The sequence below is a fragment of the Acanthaster planci genome, linkage group LG11 (genome assembly GCF_054643075.1).
Source record: "Acanthaster planci isolate LZ-2023a linkage group LG11, COTS_SCS, whole genome shotgun sequence".
Lineage (NCBI taxonomy): Eukaryota > Metazoa > Echinodermata > Asteroidea > Valvatida > Acanthasteridae > Acanthaster > Acanthaster planci.
In genome coordinates, this window is record NC_141787.1 from 15,299,801 (window position 1) to 15,321,050 (window position 21,250).

Below are 21,250 nucleotides of genomic sequence, written 5' to 3' on the forward strand. Positions count from 1 at the left end.
ATACTTTTTAGAGAGACTGCCGATATTACCTTTACCTTCTGCAGTTGTTTCTGTAAAAGCCCAATAGTATAATTTTTGTTATTTCGATTATTATAGAGAAACTCTACAACAAATAATTACAGAATTTTGCAAAGAATTTAATACTGAAAAAAACATTTCTTCTGGTTGGAAAGCCATCTACATAAGTTTATTTCTGTTGGGATCCCTTTAACCGATATGCATTTAATTTCCCGTTTCATCCCTGCTCCTCATTTTCAGGAGTTCCAGACAATATATCAACAGTTCTTTCCCAATGGGGACCCTTCCAAGTTTGCCAGTTTTGTCTTCAATGTCTTTGACGCAGACAAGGTAAAGAATAATGAAGGGGTTTCTGTGTAAGCAATGCCGTGTGTATGTAATGGTGTGAACATTGTACGTACATGTACATGCTCTTAACATTTAGAAGGAGCCATCAAAATACAGATGTCCAGTGAAATGAGCTTACCACCAAAATAAATCACTGCGAACAAAATCTCATTAGCACAGGCATTCCTCAGAAAACTTAATTTCCCAACTTCATGCCCCCTCCCCCAACACAAGAAGAAAAAGAAATTGGACAGCCAAAAGCACGGGTGCATGCCGGTAGCACCTTTTTGACACCGAACATTCCATTGCTGCTTGGGGGTGGAGCCAAGCACTGTGAGGGGCCAATAACCCAAAGGGATGTCTTTAATCACCCTGACTGACCGGCCTCTCCATCTTTTGGCGCGTTCCACCAAAAAGTCACGCGGTGGTGTCATTGTTTTCAAATTTATCACTCCCCTTTCCACATTAGACATAACCCATGTCAAGCGCACGTCGTACCAATTCCTGTCATGGTTTCTGCTGTTTATTGCTTCCACTTGGGGCACCCATCTGTCACAGTAACGGATTTCCAGTCGTAGCATGCCGTACCACCCATCGCATTCTCTTGTGACTGCCCAGCAAATGTCGAAGACATTTTTTTATTTGTAATCAATATGTGCACTATTGATATTTCTGAGTGGTCTTGATAAAAACCATATGGTCCAGGTTCAACACACTACAGTGTCCACAACAGACATATACACATGCGCTGCTGTGCGCCCACTAATTGAATTATCTGTCAGAGCACCCTCTAGGCAAGATTTGGTCAACCTGTTTGTGAATTTCCCTTGCTTAAGTTGGTTTAGATTGAATTGCATGGGAGCCAAGAGTTTTGTAAGCGCTCGCCTGTTCTGCGTGTAGAGGCCCGTCTCTCCAGATTCTGTGTCACGCACTAAGCTTGTGGGCAAGATCAATTCTATTTGAATTGCAATGACAACATCTGACCAGATCCCGCCAAGTGAGTCTTAAGGCCATGGTGTTTAGTACAATATTTTGGTTGACATTAGAAAGACCAGACTGAGCTCTGTATTTTGACGTTTCAATCGGTTTGGCGTCCTTGTGAAAGTGGGCATTACATTCTGTGGAATATCTAGGTCTTGGATGAAACATTGTGCCAAAACAACTGCCTGGTTTTTTTTTCATCACTACAAGAATCCAACCCCCCTCCCCCCAAAAAGCGCAGTAATTTTTAAAACTGTGCTGGCATTTTCAATTTCTAAGAAAATAAAGACCCGTCTAGTCTTCCACTGTGCAGGAAACCAGTGGCGCATTCTTTATATTTTAACTTTCACGTCACATCAAATCCTAGGTTAGTGGCTAGACTCTACCTTCGACAATCTTTCGAAATCCTCCAAAACCATCCGGCAAATTTGGAAAGATCGAGGAGGAAAAGGAGAGCGGAGCAACCTTTCCTGTGTAAAAGTTGAGTTTATGCTCTAGTAGTGGGAAAAAGGTGTATGTGAGATTGCCTGGACTATTTTCATCCCAGAGCTTAAGTGAGAACGTCCATTTTACCAACTGCTTTTAGTTTGTGACTAGAAATTAACTGATGCGGAACGGTGGTGTGCTTGGGGTATCTCAAATGTCAAGTCTGCAATTGTTGGCACTACCTTAAGCCCCAATAAAGCTGGCAGACTTTGTCAGTGTCGAGGGAACGACAATGAAAGTGATAAAGCCAAACGTGTTATAATATCACTTTGTGCACCGCCACATACATATCTGGGAACGGGGTTGGTGGATCAATGAGGTGTGGAACACATGAACGTGTTCATGGTGAGAGAATGACTGGCTGAAACCCTCCAAAGCCAAATTTCTCCAAATTTCGGTTTGTGTATCCACAACTTCCATTTAGTTTGCCCAAGTTGTGCAATAATCGCTAAAAATGAAATGACTGAGAGCCAGTGGCAAGAGTTCAGGCAGTTACAGGCATGCAACTTTTCCTCGGATGAGTTGATTTCCTCCTTTTTTTTCTCACTCATGCCATTCAAAATCGAAAACATCGTACAGCGTCTTGTGAAGGTAGGAATCTCCTCATTTTCCTCACTGTCCAAGTTGGATGCCTGCCGTTGGAGAGTTTTCAGCAGACCAAAACGGTCATTCACTTTTGACCCCCTGATTACGGATGCACATGAAGCTGTAATACCTAGAGCTGGGTCTGGGCCTTCACTCCATGGGAAATATGGAGGGGGGGGGAAGCATGCTGACAGTAGATGGCGCTGTAATTCTGGATGCCTAGTTTGGACATGACCTTACTTCGTTGATACAAATTTCTTCATGATAATGGTCAGCGCTACTGTTGTGCATTTGGAGGAGGGAGGAGATGGATGAAAAGAATTTGAATGAGAACATCTGTACTAAAAGCTTTGGATAAAAACCAGTTGTGGACAAAGAGACAGGCGTCTCCCCTGTACAAAAACCCAAACTGGGACAGAGAAGAGCATGCCCCCCCCCCCTGATTTACAAGAGCCAGTTGCTTGAAGCTCCCCAGCATTGAAATTTGATATGCCTAGAAATACCGTCTTAAAAGCGGAGCCAGGCTACCAGCCAGATACTCATGTGAGGCTTATGGCTTCTGACTGGTTTCCAGCTAATCTGAGCACACCAGTCTGCCAAGCAGTCATTCCTGCCAAAACAGCTGCCCGAGATTGGCGCCAGCTTAATAGTTGCTATCAGGTGCTGGATGTTAATTGGGTACCAGTTGCTTTAATATCAGTGGAAACTGTAACTTTGCCCCTGTTGCCTGAGCCGAAATCAATGATTCACGGCGTCTCGGGTTGAAATCCTCATCGCCTCCTTCTGTGTGTCTTGTCCCTGGACTGCATGGAGCGACAGACATAATGAAACGGGTGGAATCTTGACATTCTGTGCCGTCTGATGCAGTGTTTGCATCAGCACGGCATGATGAATGGTCTACCGATATTGAGATGGTCATTTTTATCTTTCTCTAAGTGCTCACCATGCGTAATCTGACCTAGATGGATGAGAAACTGGGTAGGTGTGCTTCCACCTGCCAAGTACATTCACCTGCCGATAAGTAAGCACTTTACTGTTCGAATGAAAAAAAAAAACAGGTGGAATGAACTAAAGTCTTTTTCACATCTGTACCTAAACATTTGTGGAAACTTACTTCAGCTTGATAAACTAAATGTACATGTACGTGTACCAAGCAAAGATGGAAAGAGGCAAGAATGCTGTCAGGGAAAGCCAGACAAATGAAACAAGAGGCGGTTAAAAAAGGTAATTTCACAGGTGCAAATTATCCAATTATGACAGTTTCCATGTTATGGAAATGAAATACATATATGTGTAAAAACCTCAAAAAATAGGGGAACCTTGTGATATTTTGCTGACATCACAGAATGATTTCATTTCCAAACACAGTTAAAATTTGATCTTTAAAAATATTCATATAATATGCACCTTATTCAAGTAGTCAGCAAATTTTAGACGGACGACTTGTCTGAATTTTGTGGGTTTTTTGATATCGTTAATTTATTGTCAGTAGACAATTCTTTCACATGGTGTGAATAATGTCCCATCACCTGCTTCAATTATCTCAACACTGGAATTTGATCCCTAACGGAACGGGAAGAAATTCAGCGTTGTAAGTTGATATCAGAGCCTTGAAGGGCCCTGTCTGTTTTTGTGATCCGCTCGCTGCAAGCGTGATCAGTTAATAGGAGAATTGTTCCCACTCTCTGTTTCCACGGCAAGTCTGTCTCCTGCCCCGGTGAGATTCTCTCCTCTGCCAGACGCGTGACACATGAAAGGAGAAGGATCCATGACTGGTTTCCTTCATCCGCTCAAATTCGCAGCCATTGTAAATTTGGCAAACTGGCAGGCCACCAGCCAAGAGACAAATGGTGCGCATGCACAAAGCCGCACAGTCACACAAAAAATGGAAGAGTTGGATTTTTGGAAATCACTGCGTGATTTATTTGTTGTTCATTTATGATGATACCTCCACTCCACGACTAAACTGCAAACTTGATAAAGAAAAGTTCATCCCTGTGCATGGTAACATCATCCTCTTTAAAGTGCAGAACTGTCTGTATTTGGACTGTTAACTTTATTAAAAGCTGGACTTGGTTCTAAGGCAATTATTAGTTAAGTTGTCAATCAGAGTATGCATGTGCTTGTGCTAAAGCTCACGCATGAGTGAGGAGATGTTCGTTATTCATGAACAAATGCTGCCTTTGTAGTTAACATGCTCCTTTTCTATAATGTACAGCCAATAGTGAAATGAAATTGGCGCTGCCTTTGTGGACGCCAAACTCTTTGCTCGTCGGTGTCATAAAAAAGCACCCACTGTGGATCGTGTCTCAAGATGAAAAGACGAGCTCTGAGAAATGTCCCATCGTGGCTCGTAGTAGGAGGGGAAAGAAAAACTTGGGGGATGAAATTTTAATTAAATTTTGCAGCTCGGCGTGCCGGCTGGAGCAGTTTGCACGGCATACGTGACTACGTGCTTTGTCTCGGCTGCCGTTATTGGACCGAGTTCATTTTGAAAAAAGCCCTGCTCAGGTTTCCCTCCACTTGCCAGACAAGGGCAAACTCAATCTTAATGGGCCGCAGACCGCCGATTGCAAAGACAATATTATTTCAATTTTCTGAAGCACGCCGGCCATTCATAATGGGCACCGTCCAGCTTGTATTGGCACCCACGGATACAGGTGATGATTGAGAGGTGTTGTAGTGGGGGGGGGCCAAAATTGGACAGCGTAGGAGTTTTATGCTTGAGGCAGGCAACAGATACATGGTACACTTGTGCATTGACAACACAATCTCTCTCTGTGCCGCCGTTTCAATTTAAAAACCTGTTGCTGTTGTTTTGCTGCAGTAATTCCAGCTCTGTAGACTGGTACAGATTTTTGCTCTCTCAACTGCTCAACATGGTACATGTACATTTGACTTTTCATGAGCTTCCTGACATTGCAGGGCAGGGCAGTCTCCGGATGACGGACAGAGCATACTGTCCGAAATGTTGAGTACCACCGGTTCTCTTCAGAACCCCACATACTCGAAAAAGAGATACATCCATGGTGCTACCACTTCCTTGCATTGTACACAGTACTGGCATCGGCCATTTCATTTGCAATATTTACATTTGTATCTTTTTGTTGTAATCATTTTTACTCTGATCTTTGCTATTGTGTAGGCTGTTACGAGAAACCTTTCTTTCATTCGGAATGCACAAATTACTGGTGTGTGTTGGTGAAGTGATGTTAGAAGTAGCTCATCTATACAGAAGACAATAGAGCAGCAGCCATGAACAGACAATAGTAACTGGCAACAGTTTTCAGTTATCAAACTGAGCAATCTAGGCACTTGTGCACGTAGGCACTTTCCAGAAATGTTTGAAGTCACTGTCCTTTTGTGTAGCGTCTGTCCCTGGATCGTCACAACACAGATAATATGAAAAATCCCCACTGATAATACTCTATTTCAGGCAGTCTTCGGGTTTGTACTTTCTGCCGCTCAAGATTTCAACCGTCTTCCCCCCCCCCCAGTTTGGCAGCTCTCGGGCGGTGTCCGTTTACTGAGACAAAGGGGTTTATGAAATTTGAAACTGCTCCCAATCAGTGCGAGGGAGATAGGGAAAGAAAAGAAAGTGCAGTGGTCTGGTTCAGCTTCTGCCCTCTGCTCAATCTGCTATGATTAAGATGCCATCTAGACAGGTGTCACGTGGCTTAAGGGGGGGGGTAGGAGGAGAGAATTTGTTAGAGCTTCTTTGCTCCCAAATTTGCGAAGCAAAGAAAATACTTGCTTAGCCAAAAAACAGCTTACCGGCCAAATCATTGTACCGTACGTTTAAATCTTGTGGTTGGTGTCCGGTGAACTTCTGCTTTGCATGTACGTTTACTAAGCGAGTACTGCCAAGTGCTTCTGTGCAGGGATTCATACCAAAGAATCTTAAGTACAAAACCCTTCAACGCATCTTTCTGTTCTTATCTTAACATTGTTCATACGTTTCAATCTAGACTTGACTTGTGTGAGGCAATTTTTTCTCCAGAGAAAGCAGTGTTGGTCAGGACAGTGGTTTTGTAGATTTTCCAGACTCCTTAGCATGGTAGCCAACTATTCCCAAGGATGTTAATCAAGTAGTTCTTGGCAGTGTTTCAAAAGGTATCTGTGTTTTCTCCCGAAGTTGAAGCTAGCAACATCAAATTTTTGTGGACTCCATACTTTTGCCCGCGGTTGGGACCAAGCCTAAGATCCCACAGCCTTCATTGTCACAACTAAAAACTAGCCGGCAGAAGACACAAAAATTCCAACTGAAATAAGATGGCAACGAGCTCATGTTTTCCTTTAGGTAAATGCAGATCTCAAGGGAACTAGGTGTGGGCAGTTTTAACTCTGTGCGTACGGTAATAAGCCAGTTGCCTTGCCATTGGACAAAAGGACGAGAAATTCTCCGGATGTTTCTCTGTGCCAGTCCTCAAGGATGGTACAATCTTTTTTCACTGTTTGAAGCAATCAGACCTACTGCTGCCAGACCGATTGTTACAAACAAACATGGCTTCTGGGCATGTTTGTAATTTGGCCTTTCTCGTTCCTCTGCTTCTCGTAGTCGATATTCTCAGTGATATTTGGCTAATGGTTAGAGAGATAGTGATTCAGACTTTCTGCGTTAGGTTGTCTTACCTTTTCCATGTTGAATGATATTTGAACACGTAGTTGTGAGCTTTTCTTCTTCAGCAACCCTTCTCATATCGCTCACAGAAATGTTTCATAAAACGTGTACTTTAATTGTTTTTGAGTAGTGACAACTTTTCTCTTTTTGGGGTAAGGTTTGGTAAATAGTCAAACATCACTTTCCCCTTTTGTACCTTACCCTGCAGAAGCCTTAATTTGTAGATTTCTCCCCCAAACTGTCCTTGGTTTTCTGGCATCCTTTTGGACTGACGCTTTTTCTTCACACTTCCTGTATTCATGTTCCAGTTAGCTTCATTGGATATAAATGTACTCTTGAAAAAAATTGTGAAATCATAATCAAGACAGTGTGATGTAAAATAAGATCAGCTCAAACGATCATTTCTTTCTTTTTTTTTTTGTCTTCTCAGGATGGCTATATCTCTTTCAAGGAGTTCATTCGTGCCTTATCGGTGACGTCAAGAGGTACTCTGGATGAAAAATTAGACTGTAAGTGTCATTCCTTTCATGCTGGAAAATCAGCACAAAATCTCCTCATTTAAAGCTTCATGTGCGTGCAAACAACAGTGAACAAAGGCTGATGTATTAACTATGGAGGTACACTGTACCCCTTACATTCAAGGAATGATTGACTTTGCTGCCGTGCGTGTCGTGCATTTTGAATTGGTTGTAGATTTCGTTTAACAGAGTTGAATCATGAAGCCGCTTGCACTTTGAAATAATTGGTGGTTAATTTTTGTGCTGTACTGTGTTGAACTAAGGGCTATTGGAAGTGGGGAAGATTGGAACATAGAATTACCTTAGCATCTCATGCATGAGCACTCGTGTTGTGCCACTCACGTTTAATCTGCGGTTAACCTCATTCAGTGATGTCTGTGTCTGTGAGGACCATTGAATAGAAAGGAGTACCTAATTCACTGATGCAGTGGATCATCAGAAATTATGAGTTGGGGACAGGGTTTCCCCTGCCTATTCAACTGTGAGGTGGTCCACCTCACTGATTTGAGTAACCATCTCACTGATTTGAGTGACCACCTCAGACTTTTTAAAATTGAGTTTTACCACCTCACACTCAAAATAGACAAAGATCGAAAGAAAAAGCACAATAACGTATTTGAAATAGATCAGATTCAAATGGTTCAGAATGGTAAAAGGGACACAGAATATAAGATTGATTGATTTTAGATAAATTTGGAGTAAATTAGACTAAACAGAATTTATTTTTTGCCTTTTTGAAAACACTCGCTTTTGTTTCAGTCACTAGAATTTTGGCAAATTTGTTTGACCACCTCACACAGATCAGTACCCCCAGGGGAACCCTGGTTGGGGATATGTGTGCGGTGTAGAAAAAGTTGCCGGTCATATCCACCGTGTCATGTTGTTTCGCAAAAAAACACCAGGCCAACCTTTTTACTGCATTCCATTTTATCCCAAGAAGCACACGTCCAATACTTTGCCCTGGTGAAACGAAAATGTAATGTGACTGCAGTATTATTAAACCACCTGTTTTCTCTTTGTGCATCGTGTATGATAATCCCTGTTAATGCTACGTTAAACAGGAAAATTCAATGAATAACTTAGACTTCAGGAACTTAACTGGTCTTCATGCCCTGTTAAAAAAGTTTACTGGAAATAACTAAAACTATTTCCCTTTTTGCCCATAAACAACTCATTTAAACTTGGCATTGAAAATGCCTTGAGTTACTTCCTGTGTACATGTGTAAATACCTGGAACACATGTGGCTCTCAATCACACTAATGTTAATTTCAGTCAGGTGTGTTTATGCCGTCTGTGTTACTCTCTGCAGGGGCATTCAACTTGTACGATTTGGATCAAGACGGCTTCATCACAAAACAGGAGATGCTGGACATTGTCGATGCAATTTACAAAATGGTGGTATGTACATGTACACTAGCACTTATGCAGGGTTCACCATTTCGTGAGAAGTGAGTTATTTATTGATCAGCTTGTGATCAGCTCCCCCTGCCCCGCCAAGTTTTTGTGAGAGAAAACTTCCTTCCCTTTTCCTGGATCTGTCCTCCAACGTGGCCTGGAATGTCACTGTCAGGGCAGCCGGAGCTGACATGTGTCGCATGACCTTGGGAAAAACACCTGGGTTTTTAATTTAGCTTGGGGGAACTGAAAAAAAAAGCCACCAGTTCTGTTGTATGATCCCGAGCCGTTTAACGAGAGAGTTTTTACATGACCAGAGCAGTTTTTCAAGGGCCAGATGCATACTCGAGGCTGGAGAAAAAGAAAAGATGAGTAACAGTACCTGCTTTACGTCATCAGGGCAATATGCTGGATCTACCACAAGACGAGGACACACCGGAGAAGAGAGTAAACAAGATATTCGGCCAGATGGATGCGGTATGTAACACTGTGCAGTGTGTTCAATGACTTGTGAAATGTCCAGCATGGAGACCGGCCTGGAGACTGGCCCCTAGAGCCTGCAGTGTTTTCCATCAGACTTCAACTGGAAAAAAACCACAAGATGGGTGTGCTTAACTGTAGGGATTTTTTACTGGGTCACTTGACACCACTCGTCAGAATTCAACACTAGTCCTTATCCTAGATTCAGTGCCAGATTTGCTGTATTAGGAGCTTGAATGGCAAGACTTACAAGCCACCTGTTCAAAAGTTGAGCTTACTTAAACACAGACCACCAGCCTGCAATTTCCACATCAGAAATGTACTTACAGGTGTATGTCCATTTACAGGCATGTACAATTGCTAAGTGTCGGCTTCAATTCTTAAAAAAAAAGCCTTGTAAAAAGGAACTTGTTTTTCTTTGTTGTGTATTTCTTACCTTAGGGTAATAAAATTAGTGGTTTTTTTTCACAGAATAGAGATGGAAAGCTGACCAAAGAAGAATTTCGAGAGGGTTCCAAGTGCGACCCCTGGATAGTTCAAGCCCTCTCGTTAGAGATCCCCCAGTGACGCAGGCCAGAGGTCAAAGAGAGGTCATTTGGAGGTGTGTGAACTTATTCCAGAACGTTCTTCCACGATGCGAGCGGTCTGGTTTCTGCACTTATTTATTGGTAGTTGTATGTCACATGCGTTTGGAGTCACTGTTGAGACTGGACTTCTCAAGAGGATTGAGACTTTGGAGATCGTAAGGTAGTTTTTGAGAATTACTGACGTGGGATTGCTCCAACTTGGAAGACTCATCGGTCCCTCACAAGGAAGTTTCGGCTGCCAAAGATTAAACGTAGGTTGGTACATTCCGAGGTTAGACAGGGTATGAAAGGCTACAAACCAGATTGTAATCCAGATAAAGATAATCAAAAAAAGGATTTGGTATGGAGGATTCATTTCTATGTGAAGTTTTACTCAACATGTGCCCAGAGGTGAGGCTGAACAAGAACTTTGGGAAAAGACACCCCCTCATGAGGCAGAGTTTGATAAGTGCACAGAATGTGATCTGCTGTCATGCGGGGAAACTTGAAGTCCCCTGTCACTGGGAGATTCTGTGTGAAAATAGCGTTTGTATTGTGAAAAAAGGGTGTCTGAAATTAATTCAGTTTGGGATTGTATCCTTTGCAACGACAGTCGTGGCTTTTTTTGTTGGTTTACCTTAGTTTCGCGAAAAGTTGCTTGATCTGTTCGTGGGGCATAAACATTCTTAAATTTGTTCAATTTGAAAGATGGTAAAGGTTCCAATCGTATGATGTGGACGCTCAAATGGCGCTTTGCAAGGGAGAATTCAGAGAAACGGGGTTAGGATATTGGGGCCACTTGTCAAGCGTTGGCTCTTTCTCTCGGCATCAGGCTTCTGCTGGACTTCAAACTGTAGACCTCCTAGATGGTCCGACCCAGGCAAAAGCCCTGCTGTATATTTCCTGTGCATCTGAATGAGAGAGGGCGCTCTGGCAATGGCATCCGGTGGGGTCAGCACAGTGCCTGCTTACACCTGTTGGCATGAGAATGGTGCAGCGTAGGCCAAGTCCCCGTGAGTCCATTCACAAGACATCCAGCCTGAAGCCAAGTCGCAAGCCATTCAAATGAACCGTGACAAGAACATCCTTTTGTCATTGATTGTTCACTTGTGACTTCATTGTGGACTTGTGACTTGACTTGCAAAGGAACTTGTGATGGACGCAACTACAACACTGATAAGTGACCAGTGAGGTGGTACTTGTTCGCAGTGCCCCAAGGAATGCAAAGCCGAAGTCTGAAGTCCTCTCATCAGTTTCGTTGAAATAGTCAAAGGGATAATATCGGAGATGGAAATTCAGTTAGGGTTGAAGAAATGGCTTTAACCGCTTCCTGCCGGGCAGCCTGGTTTCGGGCACATAGGCTTTATACACGAAGCCTGGGAGCCCGAAACCAGACAAAAGAGCTGGGCCTTACAACAAAGACCATACTCGGAACAAAAGACCGAGCTGCTGGGAATCGCCAACATTTTTTCAGTTGTCAGTAGCGGCAGAAATCCGTCATTGTTTTGAACGATTATACCACTGTTTGTGGCATTCAGCATGAGCAGATTACCACCCGGGACAAAAGCGCTCCAGGGCTACAGTGATGAGCGATACAATACCGCTGCATGCTAATCTGGCCCCTATTGAAAAGATGCCAGCCCCACACTGTGCCAGTTTCTGGAACAAATGAAACTTATGTAACACCACACAATCTGGGCTCTTTTTACCAGGCGGCAGACCTGGCTGAAATACTCAGGCATCAATAGATGTTGTCTGTTTGATTAGAGTAGCTACCAGACAGTAATTCGTGTGGGTGTAAACATCCAGTAAATGTACTTAGGATTTTTTTGAAGAATTTTGAAAACAGAAAATCTTGAAAGTTCCCCGATTTTACATCATGCAACTTCAAATTAAACCCAGAAGCAAGTGGTCAATGTATCAAGAACTTTCTGGCAAGTTCTTCCAAGATCATCAGCTTACTTCCTGTTCATGTTTTTTCATTTTTGAAATTATTCCTTGCTTTTCAAATTCATTCATACTTTATTTAGAGGCACTCATCTTGTCACCAAAATCACTAAAATAGTGAAAATCACCAATTTGCTTGAAAACACCTCTAAATTGCCTTCCACCCATTGTTAGTGGTTTTTCGGGTTGCCGATGACAAGCGCTATGCCCCCCCCTCCAGAAAAAAGTCCCGGTGACGCCCATGGTTACCCCCTGTATCTTGTTATGATAAATGCATTCATTAGTGTATTTATCTCTCCTTTTGTTTGGCATCGAAAGCTCAGTGTCGGAAGGCATCATGTAAATAAAAAAAGCTGTGTATATACGTCAGCAAAATGAGTTTCAAAACAGCACGGAGTCGATGAAATGTTTTGATACAGCACTTCAGTTCTTTGGTACCGAATGTAAATAGGATATTATTGATATTTTGGACGAGTGAGTGAGAAGTGCTTCTGTAAATGTTAGATTTTTGGGAGAGTGGACAGTGAGCGATATACATGTAATTTATTTGATAGGTGAATATTTGAGCCATTGCTAGCTACCAGAATAACTTCTAGGCTATTACGAAGCAGTCGGCAGTGTCGCTTTCAGGAGCTGAGACATCTTGATGCAAAAGTACAACTCAGTGAGGTAGATCTGCTGTTAAGAAGAGGTGTTGGGCTTTGTGATGGAAATTACAGAGTTGGAAATGCCTACCAGTAGGAACACATTGTTAACGGGGGTAGTATGCGCTGCATTTTGAAGTAGAAATGCATTATTATTTTGTTCTGTTGTCGGGGCGTGTAGAGAAAAAAGGAGAGAAAATATGTGCGAAACAGGTGGCAATGCGGGCGATTCCTAACAATGCACCTCCAAGAGTTTGCGGCGCGTTGGCCAATCAAAACACAAGAAATTTGTCGGCCTAGTCGAAACACGCACTGGGTTGACAGATTTCGCGCATTGTGATTGGCCAACACATTGCAAATGCTTGCAGAAGCACTATTGTGAAACGCCCATGTTGATATGGTGAGGAGATTATGTTATTGGTGCCTGGATGCATCCCAATCATTCAGCATTCTTGTTCGCTTTGGTTTTGTTGCCAAGGTTATTTTAACAAATTCTGTCTATTCATCGTCACTTCATATTCCCTTTGCTAATCAGTATTGTTTATTTACCCTCTTTAATTTGTATCTGAAGTTGAAATTAAAACTTTGAAATTGCAGCAATAGAATTTCTTATCAACTTTTTTTTTTCGTTTTTTATGTTGAAATTGTCGCCCATCATTTCTGACTTCCATCCGTCTGTACTCTACCATTGGTATTACCCCCTCTAGTTTTGAGAAAATGGAAGACGAAGTTGTGTGGACTTATTTAGTTCAGTGAGTGAATATGATGTGTTTGGCGCCCTCTGTTCATTTTTTTTCTTTGTTGAGTTGAAGACGGCTTCAGAAGCAGTTGTGTGTCTCCATAAAGCTAGTTATATAAACGCGAACCTCAGTAGAAAGCCTACCAATGTAAATGTCGCTTTCACATTGTGGGTCTACCACTTGTTCACTAGGCTTTGTAGTTTCGCCGCAGAATAGGGTGGAATGATGCGTAATACCGGAGTTCTTGTGGGAATGTGTACAAATGTACTTCAGATTACATGTACCGGTAAATTACGTCGTGTTGCTTTGCAGTTTTGTTGTTCACCTGTTGTCCAAGGCAAAACTTTGAAAAGGAAGACCTGAACTTGTTATCTTTGAAGCCTTGGTGAAGTTGTTAAATACTTTTATTAAACCGAAGTTGTTGAACACTTTTATTTAATTAGCAGAAGTCCCTTTATGCATTCAGTGAAAAGAACAGCCGGGAACCAGTCAGGAGTGGTAGACATTGTGTGACTTTTGGCTGGTAACCTTTTCTTTCGCTAAGCAAACATTTGCAGCACTTAGGAAATGAGTATCAAAATAGCTTATCCACTTGTTGAGTTGGGCCTCGACAAGTCCATGCATTTGTGCAGGTCTCGAGTTTGCTCCTGGACTCAAAATCTTCAGGTCGGCTTACTTTTTCTCTTTAAAGCCCGAGTCAGAATGGTCTTTCAACGGTGTATGTTCAAATGAAGTGTGCAGTCGGTGATTTGAGAATATTATACCTCTGCAAGAACATGTTCCAACCGGTGTAAGGCCTTTCGTCCTCAAATGATCTTCCCTTTGAATTATCAAACTGACTCATAGTTGCTTCGGAATTTAGACAAAGACTGAATTGCATTTGCAGTTTCTTTTTAAATGTTGCCCGCGCTTCCACTGTTGTTTTCGTGAGATTTTTTCTAGTTCCACCTTCAGTACTAAAGGTAGTAGTTGTACAGTACTGGTACTGTGATTGACACTTGTCGTGTTATGTCGTGTTATGCCACTCTCTCTATGTACCACACCTTCTGTAGGGAGTCATTTTGTCAGGATGTGGCTCGAGTACACATCAACTGATCATTGTTTGGAAAAAGGACTGGAGATTAAAGGTTATAAACTAAAAAATGGTGTATGGCTTTTTAAGCTCAAAGCAGCAAGATGTGATTTGGAAGTTGTGTACATTTTGCTGAAAAATTGAGCTTTAACATTTTCTGTTCTCTGTCTTGAAAGGCAAGTTTGATGTCGAAATGCAAAGGGACTGAAGTTCCAGTTCTGTGCGGATAAAAGGGAGAAATGAGGCCAGTTAATTCCAGTCCTAGAAGATCGGAAGTGTTCTGTTTTACTAGTACATATAAAGAAAAAATAATGAAGGATACAAATTTCAAAAGGATCTATTCTGTATTATTTTATAGTATTTGCAGTCTTATATTATAGAAATACATGTATTATGAATTCATCAAACCCGTCCCTGTTTTCCGTCTTACCTGATTGACAGTTTGCAGTATTGTATGTATTTCGTTTATTATTGATCTGAACTTTACCTCTTTTATTGTACTACGGTAATTGGTCAAAACGGAGCTGATTGGCACATGCATAAAATGCTTTGTGATTTCAGTTTAATGTGGACTTTGTGTGGTTTGGAGACTTTCTTGGTGAGCACACGGCATAAGAAAAAATTAACTCATTCAAACAGTCTAATTTGAAATAAAACGCTTTGTTTTGTGGGGAAAAGTATTTATTGAGTGGACTGGATTTTCTCGGAGATCAATCTCAAGTAATTTCGGTTCATTGTGTCGTGCGATCCTTTTAAGACAGTTATTATGCCAAAAACCTATAAAATATCCCCCCTCCCCAAAAAACTGTATCTCCCAATCCATTTATTTCTGAATTATCAAAATCTCCTGTTGGTGCTCTGCATACCGATGATTGTGCTGTTGCTTTTGGAAATGCAGCTGGTGTTAAGAATGTGAGCGCTCAATTCACATGCAAATCAGCCAAGCAACTTTTTTGAATTTGCCGGACGACGCCATTACGTCAAAGGGTTGAACAACGACGAGCAAAGGGACTGCTGAATTGAAAACTCTGCCACATGGTTCAAATTGTGTACAATAATGTGGAAAACTTCCTTGAAAATATTTATAAGCTGACATGGAAGCGCAAGATTTCTTTATTTCCCAAAAGAAGCTGAAACATTGTATCCCTAAATTATAGAAATATAATGCCAACTCCCCTGCACTGTTTCAGCCGCCGTAACACTTCGTCTGAATCCTTGTCCAGTGGCGGGCCCCCTAAACACGCACGATACGTCACAGACGTTGTTACTTTCTCCTTGTGCATGTGGTTGGCATAACAAATGGCGGGCAGCTACCATGGGCATTGTACCATTTAGTTTGAGCTGTACTCAGAACATTGGCAACTACGAGGTCTTCTTTCTTTCCCTCGCTTTCCATAACGAGTGCCTGCCCAAGACTAAGACTACCATAAGTAAGCAATGTCTTGCTTATACTCAAGGTGAGCACTGTTTCAAAGCAAAGCTGTCGAGTCTGCACCATTCTATTACATGTGTTTTAACCCGTTGTATTATGGTCATGGTGGTAGGCGGAAAGATTGTTGCATTCTGTCTCCTCTTTTTTCATTCATCATCTCAGCATTAAAGGCCAGTCATTGCAGAAATGTTGAAAAGACAAGAATCTGGGATTGAGAAAGGAGTGCGTTGTAGTATGCGGGCGATTCACAAGAGTGCGCCACCAAGAGTTTGCAACGCGTTGGCCAATCACAATGCGCGAAATTTGTCGACCCAATGCGCGTTTGGAAAGGGTCGACAACTTTCGCGCGTTATGATTGGCTAACGTGTTGGAAACTCTTGGTGGCGCACTCTTATGAATCGCTCGTATTGCAGAATACCCCGCCACTCTAAAAAACGACGCCTCTGATGACTGATTACGTGGGTACAAGGTGAAAATCCCTTGAGAAAAGTGTGAGACTTTCAACTGTACTTGGCTATGAGGTTGATCATGCGGGGGTGGTGGGGTACTCTGCAATTGAGCTTTGAGGAAAATGTCTAATTTTGTTAGAAAATGGGCAATTTCTTGGCTCCCCACAGACTTTGTACACGGCCGCAGAGATGGAGTCAGGATGCAACGTGCTATCCTCAATCAAAACTATAGGTTTTACCCCAAGGGGTCAGAGTTAACACAATATCAGAAGTAATACACAAGCCAGTTTCTTAGAATGCTGTAAACCTGGGTAAATTCTTGTGGTCGGCAAATGAAAGGGACTATACATGGACTAGAGACAGCCTTTAAGTGAGGGTCATTAGATTTCTGACACCACGCCTAAGCGTATAAAGCTGGGGCCCCGCGCCGTGCAAAACATCGTCACGGTTATGCTGCCCTGAGTTCAGAACATCTCGCATATTAATTTGGACATTTGAAAAACACATGCGCTGAACATCGATCGAAAGGTGTGGCATGCAACTGGGAAGTGGTGTCGTCAATGTACCTGTATGTGGGCTAATTTGATCGAAATAAACGATCTGGATTTGAGCCGGTAACTGTACGGACTTTGATTGCATTGTTCACACACTACTGCATCTCACACTTAAAGTGCTGGAGGCGGTAAATTACTTCCGAATGAATTAGTGATCTCCCTAAATGCTCGATTTTACTCCTATTTCAAGGGGCTTTACCAAAGGTCAGCCATTGCTGTATCCGGCAGGATCCTATACTGACTCGCAGAGGAATATTTGCCTTTCTGAGATGAATCCATTTCAATATTTACGGGAATTTTGATAGATAGAATGACCGTGTTTAATATCGTAATTTCTTCTCAATGGTATCATGGAAGATTATTTTGAAACATTTCTAATGGAGTGGAGGAGGGCGCTATATAGCTTTGAACCTTGGTAACTGAAACAAGGCATATTTGGTTGATTTTATACTGCATTGCGCCATGTTTATAGGTTGATTTTAAGTCATTATCCACGTATTCAATATAGTATAAGTTCAAAAGAAGAAGGCTCCAAATCATAAAGAAAGCAACTCGATTATCTCTTTTTGTAAAGCCCTGGAAGGGTCGTCAAGTGCCTTTAATGTCTATAATTTGTATAAATGCCCGACCGAGAGTGAGTCAGAGTCAATCTGCTCCTTCCTTTTGATGGGCTGGTACTCACGAACCTGACTCCCTCAGCTTGGTGTACGAGGGGATTCCGTACCCCCATTTTGTTTCATCACCCCCTCCATGATTTGTGCCTATCAGTGTTTTTGGAGTTTTATGCAATGAGGTCGAGCACATAATGTCGGCACTTTTTTTTGTAATTGCTGATCTAGCAAAATGTCATTTTTTTGCGCGGAGTGATGTTTTTCACAGAGCGTGTACATTGGTGAAAATTAAACGTTGGCGTGAAATACGTATAATTGTGGTCAATGACTATACGTCTCGTTTGATGATGTGAGACCATGCAAAAGCGTACATTGGCTAACAATGTGAAAACCACCGGCTTCTTAATGTTAACTGCAATTAACTAAAGACACACGAGAATAAAGGTACTACGTTCCACCTTTTGTTTTAGTTCCGTAATGTAAGCGCCTTTGTTGGTCAGTGGAGAGATTTGACAATTCAGAATGAAATAATTAAAACTACATCCTGAACTGGATAAGGTGAAATTGTAACTGTACTCTATCATCTTGAATGGAACTGTGTTTTAGATTTGGGACCGATGTTAGTTATTTTCCTGCAAAACAACAGACAGGTATATTTCCGACATCCCCAGGGGACCGTCGGTGCGTTTCAAAGGTAACAAAGGATGATGTCACTATGGATAAAAAGATATCAGCATCAAATAGATGGAAAGGTCGGGTCTGATCTGGAAAGAGATTAGAGAGGCAAGTCGATAAACCGATTCGAAGAGGAAAGAAAGTGGTCGAAGTAATTGCCCATCCGAAGACTTAAATCTTGCGGAATTAAATGTAAAAGTCTGATGTAAAAGTCTTTCACGAGAAGGTATTGCACACTGTCCGCTCTATACAAGATGGGTATAAGATGACTTTCAATCTTTAGTGCTAAAGGCTAAGATAAAAGTGAAGTTAGCATACCATTTTTATATTTGGGACCAGGAATTCTGAACTGTGACAGTGTTGTCGGACATCATTTAATTTTGTTTTATAGATGAGAATAAAATAGTTTTGTTCAATGAAAGAGGATTGGCGCTGTCAGTCACAGCTGTTTTCTTGTTTATATGTAATGATGAATCCAAAGGACGTGTTCTTCATGGATATGTAACTTCGCCTTTAGCTGAAAAAAAGGACATGAAAAGGGCGATCAATATCGGGAGATAGAGATGCCAACAGAAATAATTGTGACAGTGGAGCTGAATAATAATAATAAAAAAAGAAGTAGAAATGAAAAAGTGGATTTGATCGGCTCTCGCATAACTTGTACACTTGATCGACGTCTACAGCGAGCGGTGAAGAAAATGGGGCAGCAGATATCACAGATAGAGCTTTGCTTTAAGATACATAATCATTTCATTCATAGTGCTGTACGATTTTGAACGTGTATTAATTAACGTATTTGTGCTATGGCGCACTTTCGGCGCCACGTCCAGCACTGTGCTATGCATCAGACTGGGTAATCAATGCCTGATTTGTTTCCGAGCGCCTACATTCTTTTAGCTAATCGCCATTAAATGTTTTATACTTTTAAGTGTTAACCATTCGAACTTAGATACTTTGAGTACCATATTGGTAAGAAACATAGAAGTTGATCCAGCCAAAAGAAATCCAAAGTTTGTCTCAGATTTGGGCAATGTTGCGCGCGTCTTGTGCGTTGTCACTTAGGCGTGCGAATGGCGTTGGAGTAGGAATTTGGAATTTCGCGCTCCCCTCTGCGTGATATGGGAAAAACGCGGGCCGTTTGTAACTGTTCAGACTTACAAGTAAACAAACTCTCAATTTGCAGTGTTTGCCAAATACTGCGGGAGTACATTTAACTGTTAATGTAACTTAATGTTTTTACTTTTGTCTTTCATTGATGCGAACACGTTAACCGCTTGGATTGTGACATAAAGCTGAATTTACAGCGTTGGCACATACGAAGCTTGTAGTAAAGCAGTGTATCTTCTAAATCATGCATGTCTGCGAGATGGACATTTTCTTGGGTATTTGAGGATAGATCGTCCTTAGCTGGATGGAATTAGTGTCTTCAATATTCCTGTCCATTATAAAGCATGTCTAAGAAACACGTTGGAGTATTCGGTACCTGGGACCTGAACTTTTGGACACCACCCGAGGAGGTTTTCAGGAGGAAACTGGAGAAGAACCCGATCCATCCTTTCTCAGAGACCTCTCCCGATCACTTCGAGGTGTCTCTTCGTTCACCGTGGCTGTGGGTCTCCTCTGTCTGTTTGCTGGCGACTTTCTTCGGCACGGTGGGCTACTACGTAACTAACCCTGTGGATCAGTTTCTGACGTACTTCGTCATGGCTTTCATGGTATGCCTCTACGCCACGTTCGTCTACTCTGACGTCCGGCGCATTGTCCTAGACATGACCCGAAACGAGTACGAATTCCACACGGGCAACCGACTGGTATACCGCGGCCACGTTCACAATGTCTACATCAGATTAGTTGGTCAGAAGAGTGGTAAGTTTCAGAATCGCAAGCGATAGAGAAATTGCTGTGTATTTTCCATCCCAAAGCAGTGCAATACATTTCAATTAACAAAAGTATGAAACATGCATGTGTTTTGAAATAACAAAGGATGTAGCCTATTTAGAATTTGATTTGTAGAAATTCCTCCTGAATTCTTCACCAGGAAAATTAACAGATTTCTTTGCGTATTATCAATCTATCTGAAACTATAAAAATTATATCCATGTGAATTTTATAGCCTATGTCCCCTCATCCGCTCAAAAAGATATTTGACACAAAATGAGCCTTACAAGGACACGGTGCAGTGTTTTGCAGGGTTATACTCACGTCGATGTCACTGTCCACGCATCTTTTCAATTCAAGATATTAGGCAACCGGACCTTCTGAAACATGTTGCCATTTCCATACAGACATACCAAAAATCAACACAAACTAATAATTTTAAACTTTTCCAAATTTAGGGACCGGTGACACCTATTACAAGATTGTTCTGAACGGTTTTCATGTGGAGGAGCAAGCCCTGACATCCTCCAGTATCCGGAGGCACAAGCTGGAGAAGCTTGGTCGCAAACTGGCAGCCAGGTTGAACCTGAACTATTTCGACTTCGTGGACGAGTCGGTGAAGCATGTAGTGCGACACCGCTGCCCGTACGCGTCGCCGGAAGAGTCGGTCGAGAGTCTCTCTCATATCGCCTAGGATGGAATGACAGCCTTCTGTTTCCTCTCTTTTTTCGTAATGTCCTCATCAAGAATCTATGCCTTGTTTGAATGTCTCTGTGCGATGAACTGCTTGCAGGTAAACGGTTTTCAGTCATCTAGAAACAGCTTGAGAAAGCGGCTTAAAACAGAAATCAGAGATTGTCTGGAAGGCTTACACAACTCACCAACAGGACACTACCGTTTATGGGGTAATTCGGCAAGAAGAATTAGGAGCCATCTCTACGGTGAAACTATACGCGCGTGGACATGTGGTACAGGTGTATTAGGCCTACACGCATGCCTTCTCGACCAATAGACCCCTTGCACTTGGTACTTGGTGACCATTCTTCGTATGGCATGGAACCACTGAAAAACCGTGAACTGCAATCCCTAAATAGGGTGTCGTGATTTGGCAAATGTAGGTCCGCACGAATGAAGTGCCACCGAAAGAAACCGAATTTTGCAGTTTATTTTACCTTTATAATTACAGGATTTGGGTTTCACTACATGCATTATTAACTCATAGTTTTTATCGCCACAAGGGTTAAAAATTCTAGTTTCTAGTAAGAAAAGG

General features: G+C 42.0%; 3 protein-coding genes across 5 annotated transcripts in view; all 3 read left to right on the forward strand.

Moving 5' to 3' along the window:
* LOC110976428 (neuronal calcium sensor 1-like) overlaps positions 1 to 15,061 on the forward strand; it is a 36,263-nt gene extending 21,202 nt beyond the window's left edge. The window contains exons 4-8 of the mRNA XM_022229686.2: positions 259 to 348; positions 7,449 to 7,527; positions 8,847 to 8,935; positions 9,332 to 9,409; positions 9,884 to 15,061. Of these exons, the coding sequence (XP_022085378.1) occupies positions 259 to 348; positions 7,449 to 7,527; positions 8,847 to 8,935; positions 9,332 to 9,409; positions 9,884 to 9,979 (432 nt within the window). The 3' untranslated portion in view covers positions 9,980 to 15,061. The remainder of the gene's footprint in view (positions 1 to 258; positions 349 to 7,448; positions 7,528 to 8,846; positions 8,936 to 9,331; positions 9,410 to 9,883) is intronic.
* Positions 15,062 to 15,656: 595 nt separating this feature from the next.
* The window catches only part of LOC110976360 (uncharacterized), a 49,429-nt gene continuing 43,835 nt past the window's right edge, over positions 15,657 to 21,250 (forward strand). For 2 of the 3 annotated variants that reach the window (XM_087143117.1, XM_087143118.1), the window contains exon 1: positions 15,657 to 15,838. In XM_087143117.1, coding sequence (XP_086999243.1) covers positions 15,697 to 15,838 — 142 coding nt within the window. In that variant the 5' untranslated portion in view covers positions 15,657 to 15,696. The remainder of the gene's footprint in view (positions 15,839 to 21,250) is intronic. The other variant, XM_087143119.1, reaches the window with a different exon arrangement.
* Positions 19,116 to 21,235, forward strand: tmem249 (transmembrane protein 249). Its single transcript, XM_022229560.2, has 2 exons — positions 19,116 to 19,968; positions 20,439 to 21,235. The coding sequence occupies exons 1-2, from the start codon at positions 19,554 to 19,556 to the stop codon at positions 20,672 to 20,674; spliced, it is 651 nt and encodes a 216-aa protein (XP_022085252.1). The 5' UTR covers positions 19,116 to 19,553; the 3' UTR covers positions 20,675 to 21,235.